Genomic DNA, 21986 nt, shown 5'->3' with positions numbered 1-21986 from the left:
CAAAACAGAATGGTATCATCTGCAAATTGTAGGTGTGACAATTCAATATGATCACCCCCGACCAGCAGCGGGGCAATGCGCTCGTTCCTCACCGCTTCCCCCAACATCCTATGCAAAACATCAACCACTAGCACAAACAGTAGTGCAAAAAGGGGGTCCCCTTGTCTTAGTCCCCTCTCCATCTTGAACGGTTTGGATGGTGACCCGTTTACCAGGACTGACATCGTAGCCGTACTCACACACTCCTTTATCCAATTCCTCCACCGTTGGCAAAAACCCATCTTCTGTAGTACAATATCAACAAAACTCCACCTTACTCTATCATAAGCTTTTTGAAAATCCAGTTTGATAATAGCCGCTGTCTTTTTCCGCGTCTTCAGCCAATGAACCATCTCACAGGCAATGAGCGCCCCATCATGAATTTTCCTGCCCTTAACAAACGCGGTATGGGTCTCTCCTACCAACCCCGGCATAACGGCTCTCATTCTTCTTACCAGCACCTTCGAAACCACTTTATATACACACCCCCACCATACTAATCGGCCGAAAGTCCTTCACCTCCTTTGCACCTTCAAACTTTGGGGCTAGTGTCACCCACGTAACATTCACATCCGGTGGCAGCTTAGCACTTTGGAAGAACCCCAGAACCGCTGTAATGAATTCCTGCCCGATATCCTCCTAGCACTTCTTGATGAAGTTCATATTGTAACCATCACTCCCTGGTGCCTTAGAAGAGTCGCAATCCCACACTGCCTCCTTGATTTCCTCCGCAGACGGTAAAACTTCTAAAGCTTCTTCCTCAGCGTTCCAAATCTGGTTCACCAAACCATCCCTAATACCAATTCTTGGGGCATATTCTTGTCGATACAGATCCTTATAGAACCCCCTAATTGCCCCTTTTATTCTTGCCTGATTTCGCACAAGTCGTCCATGAATCATCAAAGCATCGATCCTATTATTCCTTCTTCTGGCCGAGGCAATGTTATGAAAGTATCTGGTTTTCTTATCCATGTTGGCAGCATGCTGGGACCTAGACAACTGTTTCCAGTGAATTTCCTTCCAAATGTACCATTTTTCACAACATCTCACCAGTGCTTTCCTTCTAGCCTCCGTTGTACCATCATAGATCCCGTCGCTAACTAGATTGTCAAGCTTCGTGATCTCCTCCTCAAACCTCAGCAGTCTTTTATCCATGTCACTAAAATTATCCTTGTGCCATTGCCTCAGTGGTACTGTTAAAGCCTTCAGTTTACATGTGAACTGAGCATCTCCCAAGTTTCTCCATTCATTTTTCACCAACCTCAAAAATCCCTCATGTGTAAACCATGAGTCCAGACTTCTGAACGGCCTAGGTCCCCTGCCTACCTTTGTACCTTCCATAATTAACGGCAGTGGTCCGACAATCCCCGCGGGCCACCTTTTATTCTAATATCTAGAAACTTCTTATTCCATTCAAGATTGACCAGAACCCTATCAATTCGACTGCACGATCGACCCCTGAACCAAGTGTACTTTCTATCAGTAAGAGCTAAATCCATCATCTGCATGTCATGCACCCAACACCTAAACTCCTCCGACGAAGCTGGCAAGCTAGTCAACCCTTTGCGATCCTCAACATGCAAAATTTCATTAAAATCCCCGAAAAAACAGAACGAAACCTGACACAAACCCACCACGTAGCTCAGTTCTTCCCATACCTCCCTCTTCTCCTCCCTCCCATGCGCCCCGTACACCAAACAAAACGCACAAAGAAAGTTGGTCTTTGTTAGCACTCCTTCAACGCACAACCACCGATCACTTTTATAACAGTTACGCACTTTAAACACTACATCATCCCACATCAATAATAGACCCCCAGCCGTCCCTGCAGCCTCCACAACCTCCCAACTAACAGTACTATGTCCCCAAATTCTTGTAATATCATATTTAGTAAGCACCTCTCTTTTTGTTTCGATCAAGCTTAACATGTTCAAGTTAAACTTTTTCTTCAAATTTTTCACCATGCTTATTTTTTCATCTCCCCTCAATCCCCTAATATTCTAACAGCTCACAATCATTTAAACAAATTTTTACTCACCTTATTTTTATCCTTTGGCCTACTCCTTCTCGCCTTTTCCTTTTGCTTCGCCAGCTTTCTTTTTGCCGCTATTTCTTCATTCTGTGCTTGCAAAATTTTCATAATGTCTGCCTCGTCATCATACAAAACCACACCCGATTCCACTGCCAGTGCCCAGGTTGCTTCATCTTCCTTCTTCTGCTCTTCCTGCATTTTCCTGCGTCCATCAACCCCCGAAGAATTCCCCCTGGCTCTGGGTCAAACCCTGCCATCGCCCTCAATGGTTCCCCGCCATTAGTCACCTCCTGTACGGCCCCATCTGTTGTGCGGTTTGCTATCTCAGGCCTCCCCTTCCTGCTCGCCAGGTCCAGTCCCGCCGACGACCCAGCCCGAGTATTCACAGTCGCAGTCTCCCCTGCCTGGACCTCCTTTTCTTGCCGCCGTGCTGCACCCCGGGCGTTCAATATCTCCCTCGTCGCCTGCCCAAAATTGCCACAGTTCCCATCCATAACCACCTCCGTATCCTGGCCTATTTCCTCCAGATTCACCACCAAGGATCGGTCTCCAGCCACCATTGATCGCGCCTCGGTCAGTACCCCCTCCCCCTTTCGCCGGTATAACCCTTGAGGGTCCCTGGCCAGGCACGGAAGCCAACACGATGCGCTGCCTGCACCGACACCAGAGGAGCCTGCATGACTCGCAAACCCCATGACCCGCTCGTGGCTTCTAAAGTCTGAGCTCCATTAACCCAGTCAGTCCCCCTCGCAATCTGGTCCAGCCCAATATCTTCCACCCTCCCCAAGCACCCTTCATCATTTACTTGCAGCCCAGCTGTCTTTTGTTGGGCTATTGGGCCACTTGAAAGCAAGCCCAAATCACGCCTCCCCATGGTATATCTAACCGCATCATAATACACTGGATGGGCCACAGGATAGGTATCATATGGCCTTGCACACCCTGCAATAATCCCTTCTCACACAGTACCACAGAGCTACATAACCGTTTTTTCAGACTCCGCCTCATTAATTCCCCCAAATCCCTTAGGATCCGCTGCTTCATCAACCTTGGTACAACTAACCGAATCTGTTGCTTGCGTATCTTTTTTGAAATTTGAATAATCCACATTCGCATCATTCAACATCACCTCATGAATTACTATTCTGTCCTTCCCGTGTTCATGCACTGTTGCATCCCTCACGACTAGGTCCGCCACCGGATCCCACGGCACCGCCACCCTCGTCAGGACATTGTCGTGATCGTCAGACCCGCCATGCTCCGGACAGACTATTGGGCTCCCCCTATCCTGTCCACCTCCCAAGGCTCTGAATCTATCTCCTTCACAAACACTTCAAACATAGAACTCCCAACAGAAATTTGAACCCACTCCCGAATGGCATCAAACACGCATGTATCAACCTGAAGCCTTCCAATTCTAAATGATGTACCTTCTCCTGTCGGGAAAGAACGTTGAACCACTTCTCCCCACTGCCCTCTGATTGCTTTAAACGTTATCGGAGACCATGCGTGTAGAGGGACGCCGTAACACTCCAGCCACACTCGTCGAGTCTCACATCTTTCCGACTCCTCCCACCTCCAGATCCTATGGAATAGGTGCAGCAAATTATTGAGTCGGAATGTAAACGCTTCATCAGCATGTTTCACAGTATCAAAAATTAACAGCACTTTAGATGTCCCGATCTCCCTGACGTCGACAATGTGAGGCAAATTCTTCCACACCGTATCCTTCAACGATTGCAGGTTCAGAGGTGCAAGGTTTTCCCAACTAAACTCCTTACCAACCACTCCATATTCTCTTCCACGATGGGCACATCAATCATTTTCATACCTCCACTCCCCTGTTTGATTGCCGTTTGGTCAGTCACCGTCTGTCCGTCTACGATCGTGGCAGTCCTCACATCATTCCCCCGATGACAATCCTGCTGACCTCTTCGGTCCACCTGCATCGGTCTTTCCTTTGTCTGCATTGCCTTCGAAACTTCGCTTCCCCGACGGTAACTACCTTTCCACGTATTCTGTACTGGTTCATCTCTGCAATAGCCTTTAGGGTGCCTCCTTTTGTCATGTATCGGACAAAGGCAAATAGATAAATCCGTTCTGTCTTCCGTTTTCTACAAAGATATATGTCGTTAATTCTTCCCGTCCAACAAAACAAGTGATACAATTCTTTCTGTGAGATATCCTCCGGTAGATTATCCACGAACACAGAGAATGAGTCGTTTTCCAAGCGCTGATATTCTTTACGATTCTAAATCCTAGGATCGTTTACAGGTGGGTGCCATCCCCTAGTTCTACCCCCCCAGTATTTCTCCCCCTTACGGTCTCTCGTTCTCTCGTCCCCATGAGAACTATGATGATATTATTAAAAATATAAAATTCAAATAATAAGAATTTTTGTGTTTTTAATTTGGTCTATATAACCATTTTATGTTTAGTTTCACAAATTTTTGTATTCAATTTTACAAATTTTTATAGTTTTGTTACTCTAATTTTTATATTTTTTATTTTTTTAATTATACATACAAAATTTATTAAAACAAATATTAAAAAAACATAAATTTTGTTTAAGAAAAAACATAAAATTTTGTATATGAAAATAAAAAAAATTGAGTTTTTTTTTTCTTTTCTCCTTTTTAATGTTAAGCACAAACTCTATTAACCATAAATACAGAAAAAAAATACAAGAAGGAATCACAAATATTTTGGGTTTTTTGTGTTTATTAAAATATAATTATTTGTTCAATTGATAAGATATATATCATGCTGAGTTATTTTTTCATAAAATTTCTGTATTTATATAGAAAAAAACTTTTCTATTTCACTTTTAAAAATTTCTGTATTTTTTTATTGTCCTTGAATTATTATATTCTTTCTTTAACTTAACAAATTTTTTGTGTCCAACTTCATCAATTTTCGCTTATTGAAATTTACAATTTAACTGGATTTACCATTGATGAAATGAAAGCTATATAAACTTATCCATTCTTATCTTTAAATTTAGTTACATATAAAATATGTAACGTCTTTTTAAATTATAAATGATGTATCACACCTCATGCTCTTATTTTTTATTTTCTTCTATCTCTCTTGTCCCGAGAGTATTCTTTTTGATGTCATGTTCTTCAAAATTTATAAAATATAAAATACGCCCGAATCAATTGCCCGAATATAAAATAGGAAAATTATTCGGTGTTCCTGCATACGGATTCAGAATTCTGATGTTCTCCGTACGAACAAGTTTTCCACTTAAATTTTGTTGTTTTCTGAGGTTGGAATAGACGAAAATGACCCCAAGTTGGGAATGTCTTTGTCGAAAATGACCAACTTAGATAGGTAGTGGATGAAGTTTGCCGTGAAATTCGTGCTTGAAGTCATGCCAAATTATTGAAAGTAAACTAAGCAAAGAAAAAAACTGTTATCTACAGTTGGGTTGCCTCCCAACAAGCGCTCTTTTAATGTCATTATCTTGACATGGCTTTGACATCGATTGGCAGTATTTTAAATCGGAATAGTAGGGAAAGAACTCACGCAGAGGAGTCTTGTTGTTTGGGTGGTGGTGTTGAATGTGAAGCTGACGGGGAAAAGCATTGTGTGATTGTGGGTCATTGGGACAAACAATGGCGTGTGTAAAGCTCGCGGGTGTGCGGATCGATGGTGGTAACAAATGAATAGAAGCGGATCATAGTTAACGAGAGACCGTCTGTAGATGTGGGATGTTAGATTCTTTGATTGATGCCGGTGAGGAAAGCTTTCTAGGATCTAAATCCGTCCCGTTCTTTTTGGTAAGTTTTGTTGTTTTCGTTATGCATAGTAGGTTGGGGCTTTGATTTAATTTTGGTAGAATGAAAGATTGTGGATTGCCTGTTGTGGATTTTGTAGTTGTTACTTTATGGGTATGCATTTGCTGTGGGTGCGGTGCGTGGATTCAATGTAGGTACATATTTAAGGTTGTTCAGCTTCGTTTAATCGTTGGCGAAGTATTTAGAGAAGTAGGATCCCTATATTTTGGTGTAGTAATGAAGCTTCTGAAGAAGGGCTAAGATGAATGCTGGTTTCGTTAATGTTAGCAGCCGTTTTAAAGTTAGGGAAGTGCAAGGTATTTGTTTAGAAAAGCAAAAACCAGGTTGTTGGGCAATATTTTAGTGAATTAGGAAATGTAAGTATCGAAAGTCTAATCAAAGTGAATGTTAATAGTGAAGTGAGTTAAGTTTGAGTATTAACAATTGAGATAATTTGAGGCTTGAATGGTAAGCACTGTAGTCTTTGTTTCTCTGTATTGAGCTTTGATATATTGTAATAATGAAGGTTGATAGGGTGTGCATTTGATCCAGTTGGAGTGGTGAACCTGATGTCATACACTTGTAACCAACGACTAAAGGATAGGTAATGTCTAGCAATTGAGTTACTTTTTAAAGACAAGGGATTATTTTGAGAAGATTGGATTTCATATTCATTGAATTGTGTTTTATTTTTCTTGCATTGATGCATTGTGTAGTGTCCACTGTGTAATTCTTTATCTATTGGTTTTGCACAAATTATGCACATAGATGATCTATATGGCATATCTAATTTATGGTCCATACAGGTGCTTTATACTCATGCTTATGAGGCACAACAAAGAGAGTATGCTTTGAAGGGTCATAGAGATTTCTATTTCATGACCTTGAATGGAAGTGAGGTATGAATCACGCCTCTATCTGCTTATTACTATTCTATTGTAGTTTTTGTGATAGTAGTTGTTGTACTTTGTTAATCACTCGTGATTAGTTTGTTAGGTGATAGATGCAAGTGCAAAAGGAAACTTGGGCTGTTTCATTTATCATAGTTGTGATCCTAATTATCGAACAAAAAAGGTGAATATACATGCTGGTTTGTTGTCGTTGTTTTATTTTATTATTTTAAACATTGCTGCATATTTGAACTGCTTCTTTTATTGGTGGTATTTAGTTGGAGCTAATTTATATATGTTACCATATATATTTGTTGGAAATATGAATGTTGCATGCATATGAGTATATAGATGTATGTTAAAGTAGTGCACTTATCTTGTAAGATTGAACGTTGATGTATGATTTTTAATATGGTAGTCTGAAATGGCATTTTTTGTATATTAGTGTTTAGAGCAGGAAGTGTATAAATTTGTTGTTGTTTCACATTATTTGTTGACTGGCCATTTGTGATCTCTTTTCTGCGCAGTGGTCAGTGAATGGAAAAATTTGTATTGAACTCTTTGCATTGAGGGATATTAAGCAAGTGGGGTTGCAACCTTTACTTATTCCTTTTATATGTTGATATTCCTTTGTTTATTTTACTTGATCCTGCATTTTTGTGTTATGTACCTGTATGGCAGTACCCATTAGTGGCCAACTAGCTTTCCCACCTCTTTTTTGGGTCCCCTTAATTTTGTGAAAAAGATTTAATTTCTACCTTAAATATTATGAACTCTTAAGCTAAAAGGCAATAAAATTGTTGAATAATTATTTAGTAGAATAATATATTTTTACACCAACATGTATGAAGAGAGATGTGATTATTTGATTTGAATGTTTGTTACTGTGCCATTTATTTTCTATCTCTCCTACACAATTATAAAAAATGTTAAATTACTCTGTTGATCCATATAGTTTCACAAAATTTTCAATTAGGCCCCTATACTTTTTTTCCTTTTAATTGGGTCCCTACACCAATTTTTTTTTTCAATTAGGTCCTTGTTGGTAGTAATTAGCTTAATTGTATAGGGACTCAAGTAATTAAAAAAAATTGGTGTAAGGACTCAAATAAAGAGAAAAATGTAGAGACTCAATTTTAAAAAAATTGGTGCAAGGACTCAATTAAAAGGAAAAAAAGTATAGAGACCTAATTAAACATTTTGCAAAACTATAGGGACCAACAGAGTAATTAAACCTATAAAAAAGAATTGAATTTTTCAGTTTAAGTTATACTTCTCATAGATTATTCAATTAGTGAGTAATAACTAATTTTTGTATTATATTGTACCTTGTATTAGTAATAAGCTTAGTAGGCAACATGACCAAAATATAAAATGTGAAGAGAACACCTTTAAAATAACACAGTTTAAATGAATATACTTTTACATGTTAATTAAAAGAAAAACATTGTCTAGTACGGTTTGGGTTTTAGAAATATAAAAATATTAATGTTAATTTTTATGTTATCTAATATTAATTTTTCTCCCACTGTTGAAAGTTGCTGGACCTGTGAGTGTGTGTATGTATTTGCTTGTTGATGGAAAATTCCATTGGTTATCTTCCTTATCAGTTAGAGTTGAGAGCAGAACGGGCGCGGATCTGAAGAGAGGGAAGAAGGAGCGTTTGGGAGATGGTGTCATGTAGCAGAGTGGTTAATGAAATGGGATGCGGTAGTGGTGATGATCCGGATTCGGCCGGTGAAATGCCCAAAATGGCAGGCGACGACGAGGTACGAATTATGTTGAATTAAACAGCACGGTGTTGGGTATGAATGTGGGGGAAAAATTTTTCTAAGAGTTTCTTTTGAGTTAGTGAGTATTTTTGAGTTTATGTGAAAGATATTTAACATGTGAGCTTGTGAATTCATGCAGGAAAAAATGCTTGACATAGGAATGGAGGAGGATGAGTTTGAGGGTTTTCGATATAACCAGAGTGAATTCATTGCCAACACGAAATCTGATGCATTACCGGTTACTGCGGCGGATGTACTTAAGATGGAGTTTAATAGTCCAGTGGAAGCCACTATTTTCTATGAAGAGTATAGTAGGGTGAAGGGTTTTGCGATACGACAAGGAAAGAAGTTGAAAAATAAGAATGGTGATTTTGTTCATTACACATATCTATGTAACAGACAAGGGTTCAGAGACAAGAAATGGCTAGAGAAGGTGGATCGGAAGAGGGAGCACAAGGTGGTGACTCGTTGTGGATGTCCTGTGGAGATGCGTATTAAGCCTAAAGGGGACAGTGGGAGATGGTTTGTGTCTCGTTTTGTGGAGGAACATGACCATGAGCTCCTGCCTATGAAGTATGTGGACTATCTACCTACTCACCGTAAGATCTCTGATGTTGATATTGCACACATGGATAATATGAGGCAAGTTGGGATATCAATTCCAAAGATCTATGAGTCTATTGCTGTACAGGCAGGTGGTTTTAATTTTGTTCCATTTACTAAGCGAGATATGTACAACGATGTTAGGCGGCAAAGGGCAATGAAGAATGGTGACGTGAATGCTGCGTTGAGGGTTTTGGAGGGTGTGGCCCGAACGGACGAGAAATTGTATTGGAGGTACGAGGTTGGTGAAGGGCAGCACATGTGCGATCTATTTTGGAGTGATGGGTGAAGCCAGGATGATTATAAGGTATTTGGAGATGTACTAGCATTCGATGCAACTTATGGGCGGAACAAGTACAATATCCCAGTTATTGTTTTTTCTGGGATTAATCATCACAACCAGACCTGTGTGTTTGCAACTGCGATGGTATCATGCGAATCAATAGCATCATATGTATGGGTTTTAAGAAAATTACTGGAATGCATGGGGGGTAAAGCACCGACAGCGGTGATAACTGATGGCGGTCGATCAATGCGCGTAGCTATTCAGGAAGTATTTTCCAATGCTCACCACTGCTTATGCGCTTGGCACCTCCTGAAAAATGCGACGGTTAATGTGTGTAAACCCCGGTTCACATCATTGTTTAGACATTGCATGCTTGCCGATATTGAGGTTGCAGAGTTTGAAATGCTTTGGGATGCCATGCTAGAGGAGTTTGGGGTTAGGGAGTTAGAGTGGGTTAAGGAAATATACGAGAAGAAGTCTTCATGGGCAACTGCTTATATACGGGGACGGTTTTATGTTGGGCTCCGCACAATATCTCGGTGTGAGTCGTTGCATGCAAAGTTAGGGAGATTTGTGGAAAGGCGATACGGCATACTTGAGTTTGTAACCAATTTTCAACGATGTGTGGACTTCCTGAGGGACAATAAAGAAGAGCTTGACTTCCGATCATCGTACGGGACGCCGGTCCTTCAAACCCAGTTTCTGGAGTTAGAAAAGTCAGGGGCAATAAACTTCACACGGGAAATTTTCTCAAGATATCGTGAGTCGCTTAAAAGGTGTGTTTGGGTCACTATATTGGAGTGCATTAAACGTGAAGATAGGTGTGTGTATGTGACACAAAAGCATAGAAGACCTGATTCACGATGGAATGTGGTACATATGAGAAGGAAAGAGGAGTTTGTTTGCAATTGCCTGAGGATGGAGTCATTTGGTTTGCCATGTGTTCACATACTAGCAGTTTTGGTTAGGTTAGATTTTGATTCCCTTCCTAAGAATCTAGTGTTGCCGCGGTGGTCCAAAGCGGCGAAGGAGGATCTTTGTTATGAACGGTTAAGTAGCCAATACGGTGATGCCAGTGTTTTATATCGGAGTAGAGTGGGTGCATTCCTGCAGCACTGCAAGCGATTAGCAAAAGTTGCATGTATTAGGGAGGAGGACTTCAGGCAATATTTAGCCAAGGTTGTGGAGGATACTTATTTGCTTGAAAAAAAATGGACTAGGTGGTGCGGTTGCTGGGACCAGAATTAGCAACATTGGAGGGGTTAGGGATCCTGTTAGTGTTCGGACTAAAGGCACAGGACGTGGCAATGAACCTCTTGGGTCTAGGGGTATCAAGCGGCTTAAGTGCAGCACATGCGGGTGTCTCGGTCATCGAAGGACCCGCTGTCCCAATGCTCCACCGACATCAGCACTGTCAACCCAGGACGAGGGTGCGAAAATATTATCACCAAATGTTGACATGGTAAGCACGACAATCATGCTTCACTTTGGACATATGTTTCTCTAGTGTGGATGTGTGCTGTTATGAATGTTTAGCCAATATTGCAGATACATGTATAAGATTTGGTGGTACCGGACGATGTGTGAAACTAACAATATGATAACAATAATGTGGGTGTTCATAATGGTTTGCAGGGTCCCTAAATCTAAGAACAAGGGATAAGTATGCGGTGGTGATTGTTGAAGCAGTTTGGATCCATGCATATGTGGTTATTCACAAGTGGTCGTTCAGTCTGGGTCGCCAACAGGGCAAAGATGTGTTATTGGTCATGGTGATGTCCTCGGATGTATGGGGATTGAATTGTGTTTAGTATATATTGTTCCTGAAATTTTAATTAGAATTGTTAGCCTTTTAATGACAGAGGTTTATGTGGTTGAGTTGATCGTATGATATGGTAATTTTAATACCACTATGAAAGGAATATACGGTAATTTTAATACATTATATGTTGCAGTGGTTTATTCGGTTATGTTATTTTTTCCCCATGCTATGTTTATATCAGTACCACCTATCCAGAAGGCAGGGAGAAATTCAGGTTAGAGACACATTTCTCTGTCCATTTCACTGAGGATACTAGTGAGCTGAAATAGTCCAAGGCTCTTGATAGGACATACCTTTGTTCTAGCTGCAAAGTTCCTCTCACCAACACAATGTCAGTTGTGGCCCTTAGTTCATGTGGGCAAGTATTTAGCAAGATATGCGCTGATAGATTCATGGCCGTTGATAAGGTCTGTTTTGTTTGCAACAAACCATGTAAATAGAGAAGTTTGATCTACTTGGAGAAAGGGGGTAGTGGTTTCGATTATCATGGGGATCCTTGTTGTGTACTTTGTTTTTGTTTTTGTGTTTTGTTTTCCAAGTATCAAACCATGATAATTTTAAAGAGCATCTCGTTTCATTAATCTTTGGTGCTCGAAAATGTCAAATGTAGTTGGGTTGGTCTTATAGTTGTTCAATAATTCCCCTCTGAAGAAAGGTGTGAACCATTTCACACGCTGTACAGTTAGGCACGTTTGGTTGAAAAGTTCACTTGTTTGGAAAAAACTAGACTAGCTATAGAGTAGTATGATAAATCATGCCACGTTCACATACAACTTACATCCATACATGCGAAATCTGCGGCTTTGTGCCCAATGTTACTATGCTCGTACATAAACTGCCTGTAGTAATCCTAAATCCAAAATAGAGGCAAGCTAGTTACTGACATCACAAGAACTAAGAACTGAAGCCTAATGTCACTGACAACATTAGCATATTCCTGAGTGGTAGAATGGAATGCTTTCGACATCTATATTCAAAATACATCCAGAAGGCAAAAAATACAAGTCGCATGGTTATCAAAATAGAGAGGGATCAAAGGGGACGACTTTACTCGGTGCAATCCATGAGATCACGCTAAAGCAGCTCGGCTTTAACATCTATGAAGCATGCATGTTCATTTGCATCACAGCTAGCAATGCTAGTAGCCAGTGACGGACCTAGAAAATTTTAGGAGTGGGGGCAAAAATATATATAATAAAATAAGTTTTGTTGAACATTATTAATTATATGGAGATATAAAAATTAAAAAGAGTTAGTAAACACGTTCATTCTTAAAATACTATTCATTATATATTAATTTATAAAAAAATATTTTTTATTTTTAAAACTTGAACTTAAAATATTTTATTTAAATTATAGATAACTTGTTATTCTAACTAATTTTTTTATATATATTTAATAATAAAAGACTGAATCAATTGGCACATTAGCGCCTAATGATACATTAGTATTTATAATTTAAAACTAGAATTATATATAAATACTAGAAAAATTAAATCTAGATATGAAAAGTATGTTTATATAAAATAATAGAAACTTAATTTACAATTTTTTTTCTTTCTTTCTTTTTTAAAATAATTAAATTTGTTATATATTTTTTAATTTAATTTTGATATAATATTAGATAAAAGATTTTATATATCTGTTTAATTATGTATTGTAATTAAAATATTTTTTCATTACTATTTCTAAAAATAAAAGAATATATTCTAAATTAGTAAATTAATCAATTTATTTTTAAAATTTTATATACAACATAGATACATATAATAGAATAAAAGATAAAAAAACAAGTGATAAGGATGAATAAATCGAGAATAAAAATAAAATATATAAAGTCATGAAGAGAATAAAATATTATATCAATACCTAAATTATAATTGTTTGAATTAAAATTTGTAATTGATAATATCAAAAAGAGAAACAATGAAATTGGAAGATACATAGAGTCATGGAGAGCTATATAAAAAAAAGAGAGAGAATTTGAAATTTACCTTTTAATGAAGAGAAGATGACCACTAGACAAAGAATAGAAAAAAAATGTTAAAAATATAAAAAATGATAAAATGGTTTAAGGGAATAAAGTAGTGACGGCACAAGAACTAAATTTAAATAGGTTAAATAATAGTCAAAATAATACAAAAATAAAAAAATAAATTAAAGATTTTGGCCAATTGAATTTAATTTATTTGTAGTGGGGTCATTTAAAATCTAAAATGGGGCACATTATATATAACTATTTTTTTTAAAATTAAAAACATTGTGGGGGCAAATGCCCCCTCATTGTTGTTAATGGGTCCGTCCCTGCTAGTAGCAGTCCTCATCCTGACAGCTTTCGAGTGGATCTGCGTAACGATAGTTACACAGGATTATGGACATTTGAAGTAAAATAATCACAAAGGAATTAGATGGAGAAACAATTTTTAGTTGTAGTTACTAGAAGCTACAATTTAATCAAGGGCATTGTAGGAAACTCACCATGGGAGCAAAAATTCGAGTGGAAAATCCTCCTTCCTGCTGCAGCCAGTACAGTAGCCACGTAGATGACTCCTTGCTGCAGCAGTAAATCGTGCAGCATTGTGTCAACACGTTAGCATGACGAAGATTATCAAAAAACATAGGTGGGGAGAAAATAGCTGAGCCAACAAAAGCACAACCTTATCCGTCAAATAAACATGCATAAGTTTTTGGTTCACACTAGGTATGTTGCATAGTTTTCCTCTAAATAACTCAGAAATTGGGTTTAGGTTTCTGCTCTTTCGTAGAGTGGAAGATGCTTTGTGTTTACCTTTCTCGAGTTGTATACAGATATACTAAAAAGCAATACGAAATATATAAAGAAACTTTAGGAAATTTAAAAGTGCATAAGACCTAAGGCAACATTACAAGAAAATATAGTTTATATATCATTTAAAAAAGATATCAGTTAATGATACAATATAATTTAAAACAGCAAAATGCTGGTCAAGTGACAAAACAAATATAGAAAAATAAGAGAACAATAAAATAATTATGAGAATAACATTTATGTGTACCTAAGGTTGTGTGATAAATGATCATTTGACCTTCAAACTCTGATCACACTGCTTTTTTATAATTATATTTCTTTTATCTTCTAACCCCAATAATTATTAAAGAATATTTATGCAATAAAATAAAAATCATTGCAGATTAAATAAATTACTAAAGAAAAACAACCAAATACTTAACAAATTGGGACAAAAAAAATTTTATTTTCCTACATCGCATACATGGTTATGCTATTGATCATTCTACTCATTATGCGAGTAGATTAAAGTAAATTGAGTTACTTATCCACTACTTTTGGAATGGCTTTAGGATACTGGAAGGAACCCCAATTAGAAAGGTCTGGATTTGTATGTCTGAAGTTAGCAATATTCCTATCCACGGAGAAGATTTTACCGAGGACATGGCACTGGTAGAGGAAAAAAATAATTACATTTACGGCAGGCAGGCAAAAGCATTAATCAACAGGGTAAAGTAACAGAGTATGAAGGTAGTCGTGAAGAAATTACTTACTATGCGCCGCATGTTAGCCTCTCGACGGACAATACTCTCAGGAATTTTGCTTACGTCTAGGACGTACAATCTTGCACCCTTGACATCTAACAACAGCATATAGCACGTATCAATGGCCTCCCAAACAGGCACATAGACGATAGACCTACATTATACAAGGTGAAAATATTTTTCTGATTAACAATAATAGTTCATTTGAGGGATAAGTAACTACACAAAATGGTAATAATGGAATGAAATCCCTAATAGGATTTGAGGGATACATATCATACGTGTTCCAGTTGGTTTGTCTCATGCATCCACTTCGGCTGGTAATGTTGGGCAAGCTCACTTACTAGGGTGTCAAGCAGAATATCCGTTGCAAAGTTAGTTGACATATACCAGGAACACGGAGTCTTGCTCTTTCGTGCTCGAACTGACGCCATCAGACATGCCGCGTTAATTATCTGCAACCACGCCGAACGTTGATTATCTATAAACACGGTGGTTGAAGGTACAAAGTTTGCTTTCAGATAGCAGTTTGGGTGACTTACATCAAGACAAGGGGTCTCTGGGGGTGACAGTGACATGAATAGTGCCCGAGGTAAGTCGAAGAATGAATACTTAAACAAGATCTCCCTGAAATATCATCTGAACTACTTAGTCAAAATTGAGGAAGTGGGACATTAGTACACAACAGAATACTTGTGTTAGGTGCCTAACTCAAGTGGAAGTTCTTTACCGAAAATGTATGCTGCTAACTTGCACTCCTGCAACGAGAGTTCCATACTGTGAAATGGCCTGAACACCATTTCGTATGTCTGCGAGACTCAAAGAGTTAGAGTTACATAGGGTATAGATTGATGTCAGCATAAGTGACATAATTCAATAACAGTGTCTTTGTTCCAGGAAGCAAGGCACCTCCCTTTGGGATTTTGGGTTCGGCGGGATCAATAGCGTTGTTGTTGCGATGACCATGCCCACGGCCTCGCGTGGCCTGCCTAAGGACATTCCTCTTTGGACGACTTTGAGTAACGGAATCCTGCATCAGCACCTGCATGTTGCGAGTCATTGAGGATGTTGGGCGGCCTAAACATGTCATCTCAATGCGCTCCAGTTTCGGCAGCTTAGGAGGTTTGGCCATACCTGGAGTCGACGTGAATAGGTCACAGAGTTTAGTGGTGCTGTCAAAGTTGGATCATGATGGGAGGCTCGTAATGTCCTGTTATATTGAAATATGTTTAAACTCTTACCAACACATGAAATCACCTTCGGAGCACATCCCGTGTTGTAGGATGACCATCATGTTATTTAGAATCAAGAACTACAACGTACCTTGTTATAAGTCGACGAAGGAATTTGAGATCTCCTGCCAGGCCCGGGCCCCTGCCCAGTTCCCTTTGACAAATCAACAGCCCAGTGTGGCTGGGTATTCATTTGTTGACTGAGGAGAGTGGCCCCTGTGATATATCTTGGTGTCGATCTCATTTCATCAATGAGAAGGTCATCCTCGTCACACGGCGAGTCAGGGACGAAAAGGTCAAATTGGGAAGCCTCTGTATTTGGGCTTTGCTGTATGCCTTTGCCCTTCTCCGATGGTGGCCTCAGATGGGTGAACAGACCTCTTTGTTGGCTGATGTTATGGGCCTCAGTGTGATTGAAAACAGTGGCATGACCTCTGAGGAGGACTTCCTCTTGGTGCTGTCCTCCGGCGCCTGTGGCATATATGGCTTAGGAACCATAACAATGCTACCGCTTCGGTCATGCTACCTCTGAGCCAGGTCCAGAATCTGAAGCAAATACCCGTCGAAGGTGGCTGTCCTCTTCTCAATGATGGCCAATCTAGACTCAATGTCGGCAAGCTTTTCATTGGAACCCTACGTTGACAAAGCACACCACAAGAATAAGAAAAAATTCATTATAATAAACAAGTAAGAGTGACAAACTCAACAACTGAATCATGCATTAACATTTCCAACTAACAAATGGGTCTTGTATCTTGCGACGGAGGTGACACAGCTTCCGAAAGAGAGAAGGGGTGATGGTCTAGGGCTTCCTGGGTCTGGGAAATCAATCGTATCCTGTGGTGCTCGAAATAATATTTTATATGGGATTTCTTTTTACTTTTGCTGTAAAATTGCCGATTATACCCTTACATACATGGTTACCGGACAATTTTCCCGATCTAAATAAAGCAGGTTTTCCATGAAGAAGATTTGGCTCAGCATGTTCTATTCGATACGGGTAGGAGAAGAACCCGACTATCCACGGAGGAACCCTTAGGTTTTCGAGGCATTGGATTCTCACCAACGTTTGCATTACTCAAGCCGACATTCTCGCTTCCGCTTCGTCCACCACTGCTCGCGCGGGTCCTTTCCTCTAAGGCGAAACGCTCCCCCTACCGATTCATTTTTACATCCCACAGCTTCGGTAGATCGCTTTGCCCCAATTATCTTCGGCGCAAGAGCGCTCAATCAGTGAGCTATTACGCAATTAAGATATTGTATGAAAGTCTCATTTCCTCTTTTTTTTTCAGACTGGAAGGATTTTGAACTAGATAAGTTCAAATAAAATAAGGATTTTGGAAGTTGTATTTGATTTTGTTTATTCTTCCTAATTTTAATTATTATTATATATATATATTATCTATTTAATATATTTGAATCTCTTACCAGATAAGCAGGTGAGGCACTACTGAGGCAAGTTTGGTTCGTAAATGAAAACCCAGGAAGAAGAATTTCTAACTTTCACCCTTTTTTTATGCCTTTGCTCAACTAAAATTGTTTTTGGTCTTATGCTCGAACAAAAATTAGCTTTAATAGTGAGTCTGTATTTTTTTTCCTGGTTAAAATGTGTGTGGTTTTTATTTGCAGAACGTAATAAACAGTGTTTTTGGGTGGTAAGGCCCGAATATAGGCCCATTTTTTATATCCCCTCTTGAGTCTATTTTACTGTCCCATTTAGGAAACAATTAGGCACATTTTAAAATTCCGTTTGTACTGAGGCCTAATTAGCCTAATGGTTATTTCGGCCAAAAAAAATGATGCAACAGTTATAGAATAGCATTCTAGCCTTGTTTCCTTTGGTGAAAAAAATAAATTATATTAAAATATTGAATGTATTTAATTTAACCTTTTGTTGGGTAATCTGAAAATGTATTTACAATATATATATATATATATGTATGAACAAAACAATAAAAATTTGATATTTAGCCTAATTATTTTTTTAGTATCTTGTCAATCACGTAAAAGATACAGAAAAAATTCATTCTAAATCAAAATTTCCAACCCAAAAAACACATTTTAGTTGCTCCTTTACATATATTTGCCAAAAATTATATTCGTATATATAATTTTTTTAATAATATCTCTAGATATTTAATATTTTTTTCCAAACTGAAATATTCTGAAATATAAAGTATCATTCCTTTGTTTAAAATCTTAACATATGTCATGTATCTCACAAATCATAATCTATAAATACCAATATAATTTCCTTCAAATCTATTTACCGATTAAAAAAAACTTTTGACTTTGTTAATTTGATTTTAAATAATTTTTTCGTATCATTTACATCAAACTGTGAGATTTAACTTGGGCCCCATTATGTTATACATGAAAGAATATCGTAAAACAATGAAAATGAAGAGTAGAAAAGCATATCGGTAGTAAATATGTTGAAGATGGGTACAATAACTGCATATCGGACTATCACACACTCGAATGCCGTCTACAATGTTAGATACCAAACACAGTTTACAAGAGAATCGTTCACGATATACCTTCTCATAAAGAAAAATGCGCGCCACAACGTCTTTTTCTGCTGCATCGTGTTCACCTGTTGCATTTCGCTGTTTCAGCTGTTCTGGATGAGGCTGTTACACGAAACACATACAGTTTACCTCAGTTGCACAAAAGTTCAATACTAACAACGGCATTAACATCACATACTACAGCAAAAAATTCTTGTTGAATATTCTAAATGTCTGATTGTTATCTTCCATAGCAAACCATTACGCATGTACGTGAACTGCATTATTTTGCTCACCACATCTATGGTTAGCTCAAGGTTCATGCCAGGATCGATGTCGTTTGTGGATCGATCACGCTCTTGTACTGTGTTATCGCCAGGGTCCAACCTACACCACCAATACAACAACCAGGTCAACGCCACCAAATATCAAGGACGACAACTATTTTACCAAACGAATATTAACACATGTCGTCTGTACCGATAACTTACTCTGTCGAAGGAACATCTTGAGAATCTTGGAGAAAGGAATCAGAGGCTTCCATTTTGCTCGTGTTTAGACTATCTAGTTCGAGAGGTGGTGAACAAGTCGATCCTGTTCTAAGAGAGGAGTTTTCCGCTGCAAAACTACTTAGGGTTGTGGTAATCCACCAGTAGAAAAAATGAACTTGTCTCTCGTATTTGGGCAAGACTGATAGACACATTCACATGATATAGGCTTAGCTATGACCGTTCGTGTTAGGTGGTACAAACTTTTTATTTAGAAGGCTATGTAATCATTACATCTAAGAACACATGGATACATTTCTTCGATTGGGATTAACAAAAGCACATTTCCAGCTATAACGTGAAAATTGGCATGCATTAGAATGTAACAAAACTGGTGCAGTGAACACGGTAAGGGTATAACTGTAATTAATCACATGGAACGCTAGATAGATTACCATGTCACCATGAAGCATTCAGGGATATCGAAACAAGTAGAAAGCACTAATCCTTCTCACTCGATCCATGCAGGTTCCGCATGAATGATTCACATGGCGATAAATTCATGCACATATGTTGAAGAACCTCTCTATCTCTTAATTTTATTCAATGCATTTCCTTGTTACCGTTTTTGTTTTCATAGTTAATATAACCACTCTTTTTTCCTTTTTTTTATTTTTATTTTTTTAAACGTGTCAACAAGCAGTCACGTTGCTTTTACTCCGTCGCGTGAACTCCGATGGAAATTGCCTGTGATGCTATATTTTTGTTGTTTGTTTGGGGTGACCTCTTTTTGGTTTATGAGAATTTGAAATTTGAAAACTCCTCACATGTGATCGTCTCTGGAATTTTGGTGTAATTTGCTTATGTAATGATTGCTTTGTTCAATATTAATTTTCTGTGCACCGATTCTTTGTCTTCCATGGATAAGTAATGAAATGCCAATTTTCTTGAACCCGTTACATTCATTTTTGGGCTTTCAAGTTGTTATTTGATAAGGGGTTAATGTTGGTTATGAACATTATTAGTCTATTTTAATTGGTTTAATTAAGAAAATTTTGATATATCTATTGAGTGTTATCTACCTTGTGTTTTATTTTAGGTAGTGACCTAATGTAGATCCTAAAAGCTTCCCTGACTATTGTGTCAATATCTATATTAATTTATACCACGTGTTCGAGTTTTTTAACTGTTTTTCATTTTAACTTACAAGGAGAGAATGAAATAGTTTTTATTATAAATAAGATAAAGAGGGATCAATTTTTTTTATTCTCTTAAATTAAATTTATAAATGTGAATCCCCTAAACCTACTAAAATATAAATGGTGCTAAGCTAATGTGTTTTAGATATTATATTAAATACCACAACAAAAACAATTCTTACATGAAATTCTTTCTAAAAGAACTCATAAATCAGTCCTAGAATAGCATAATTTACCTTTTTTCACCCAAACCAATATCGGATAGCACAACTTATGTGAAACCAGATACTTCACATTCTCTAACACGATTAACTTGCAACAACTTATCCCACACTACTCTAGCACGACTAAAAGAATATGCGTTAATTTATTTAAATACATAAATATTATTTTTATATTAAAAGAATATATTTATTTAAAATAATACAAATATTTTTATTTAAAATTCTAAAAGTAAAATTAAATCTACTTGTATTAATTTTAAAAGGACTTAGAATAATATGAATACGTTTATTTAAACTTGAAAAATTTTAAAATGATAAGAGTACATTTATTCAAACTATTAAAATTTAAAGTTTAAATAAACCTACTTGTATTGAGTTTAAAAATGTTTAAAATAATACAAATATATCTATCTAAATTAAAAAAAATCGAATAATAAGAGTACATTTTTTTAACAAAATTTAACCTTAAAAGATCATACAAGTGTATTTTTTTAGATAAAAATTAACGGTCTTAAACATTTAATTTTTTTAAAACTCAAATCAGAATTCGAAATTGATTAAAGTGATCCTCTCTTCTTCTCTTCAAAACCATGTGACTTATCCATGCTTGGTTCGGATTCGACGAACCATGCATAAACATGTATTTTCTTGATTCTATTCCAGACATTTCTTCCTTACCTTGACTTATGGGCCAACAAACTTCAATGTTGAGCAAGTTTAATTTAAAGAATCTGATCCTAACATATAGCTGAAGGTTCGGTCCATTAAGAATTCATGGATTTAAAGTTATTCTTAATATATATATGACTTAGGAGGAAAAAGTGCTCTAAACACTTTGAAAGAGAGCCGAATTAGGAGCAGTATATTAAAGGAAGAGTTTGGTAAAATTAATCTTCATTTGTTTTGTTTGAATTGTGTAATTGTTGAATGGTTTGGTTATGCTTCAAAATGATTGTTTATATGAGTAATTATGGTTGAAACTTTCATGAAAATTTCATGAACTTTGAAGATATTCAAGCTATGAACGTTATTCTTCAAGTACAGTTGGAAACCAAAACCATAGCCCCTAATTAATGGTCAAGTTGTGTTGAAATCAAGTGAAAAGTATGGGACTTTAGTGGTTTATAATTTGTTTTGTATTAGGGTAAATGTTAGTTATCGAAAAGATTGAAATACAGGTTAGAATTGAAGAAAGAATTTGGAGAATTTACGAAGAACACGAAGAACATTTTTGAATGTCCCCAAGAACTCTCAAGAACACCACTTTGATTTTTTTTAGGAGTCAAAGTGTAAATATTAAAATATTTTGTGGTTGAAATCATAAATACTAATAGTTTAGCTGGTTAAAGTATAAATATCAAAAGTTAAGGGACTCTAACTATATTTTTTATCATATTTTTGGTGTCAACATATATTTTTCATAATTTTTTGACAAATTATTATTAAAAATTATTTCATACTACAATATAAAATATAATTATTTTATTACTAGTATTATTTTGTTAAATAAATAAATTAACAGTGAGAAGATAATTTTTTCAAAAAAGTTAAAAAAACACAATTTTAAATTCAAAAT

The 21986-nt window shown here is 37.2% G+C and overlaps 4 protein-coding genes across 6 annotated transcripts in view; 1 reads left to right on the top strand and 3 right to left on the bottom strand.

Moving 5' to 3' along the window:
- Positions 1–678: 678 nt before the first annotated feature.
- LOC112730217 (uncharacterized) lies at positions 679–1380 on the bottom strand. The gene has a single exon (XM_025780314.1). It carries the CDS (start codon positions 1378–1380, stop codon positions 679–681), a length of 702 nt encoding a protein of 233 aa, XP_025636099.1.
- A 2-nt stretch (positions 1381–1382) lies between these two features.
- LOC140176783 (uncharacterized) lies at positions 1383–2003 on the bottom strand. Its single transcript, XM_072208327.1, has one exon. The coding sequence runs from the start codon at positions 2001–2003 to the stop codon at positions 1383–1385; it is 621 nt and encodes a 206-aa protein (XP_072064428.1).
- Positions 2004–9542: 7539 nt separating this feature from the next.
- On the top strand, positions 9543–11215 carry LOC112730215 (protein FAR1-RELATED SEQUENCE 5-like). The gene is made up of 3 exons (XM_025780312.1): positions 9543–10545; positions 10625–10834; positions 11040–11215. The coding sequence occupies exons 1-3, from the start codon at positions 9543–9545 to the stop codon at positions 11213–11215; spliced, it is 1389 nt and encodes a 462-aa protein (XP_025636097.1).
- A 1872-nt stretch (positions 11216–13087) lies between these two features.
- Positions 13088–21986, bottom strand: part of LOC112727676 (uncharacterized) — a 31943-nt gene continuing 23044 nt past the window's right edge. The window contains exons 1-3 of one of the 3 annotated variants that reach the window (XM_072209460.1): positions 18991–20699; positions 18796–18886; positions 18317–18622 (exon numbers count right to left, since the gene is read on the bottom strand). In XM_072209460.1, coding sequence (XP_072065561.1) covers positions 18323–18622; positions 18796–18886; positions 18991–19202 — 603 coding nt within the window. In that variant the 5' untranslated portion in view covers positions 19203–20699 and the 3' untranslated portion in view covers positions 18317–18322. Of the gene's footprint in view, positions 13572–13704; positions 13781–18316; positions 18623–18795; positions 18887–18990; positions 20700–21986 lie in introns of those variants that run through there. The other 2 variants (XR_003165942.3, XR_011868704.1) reach the window with 2 other exon arrangements.

The sequence above is a fragment of the Arachis hypogaea genome, chromosome 12 (genome assembly GCF_003086295.3).
Source record: "Arachis hypogaea cultivar Tifrunner chromosome 12, arahy.Tifrunner.gnm2.J5K5, whole genome shotgun sequence".
NCBI lineage: Eukaryota > Viridiplantae > Streptophyta > Magnoliopsida > Fabales > Fabaceae > Arachis > Arachis hypogaea.
This window is presented reverse-complemented; position numbering and strand designations above follow the sequence as displayed.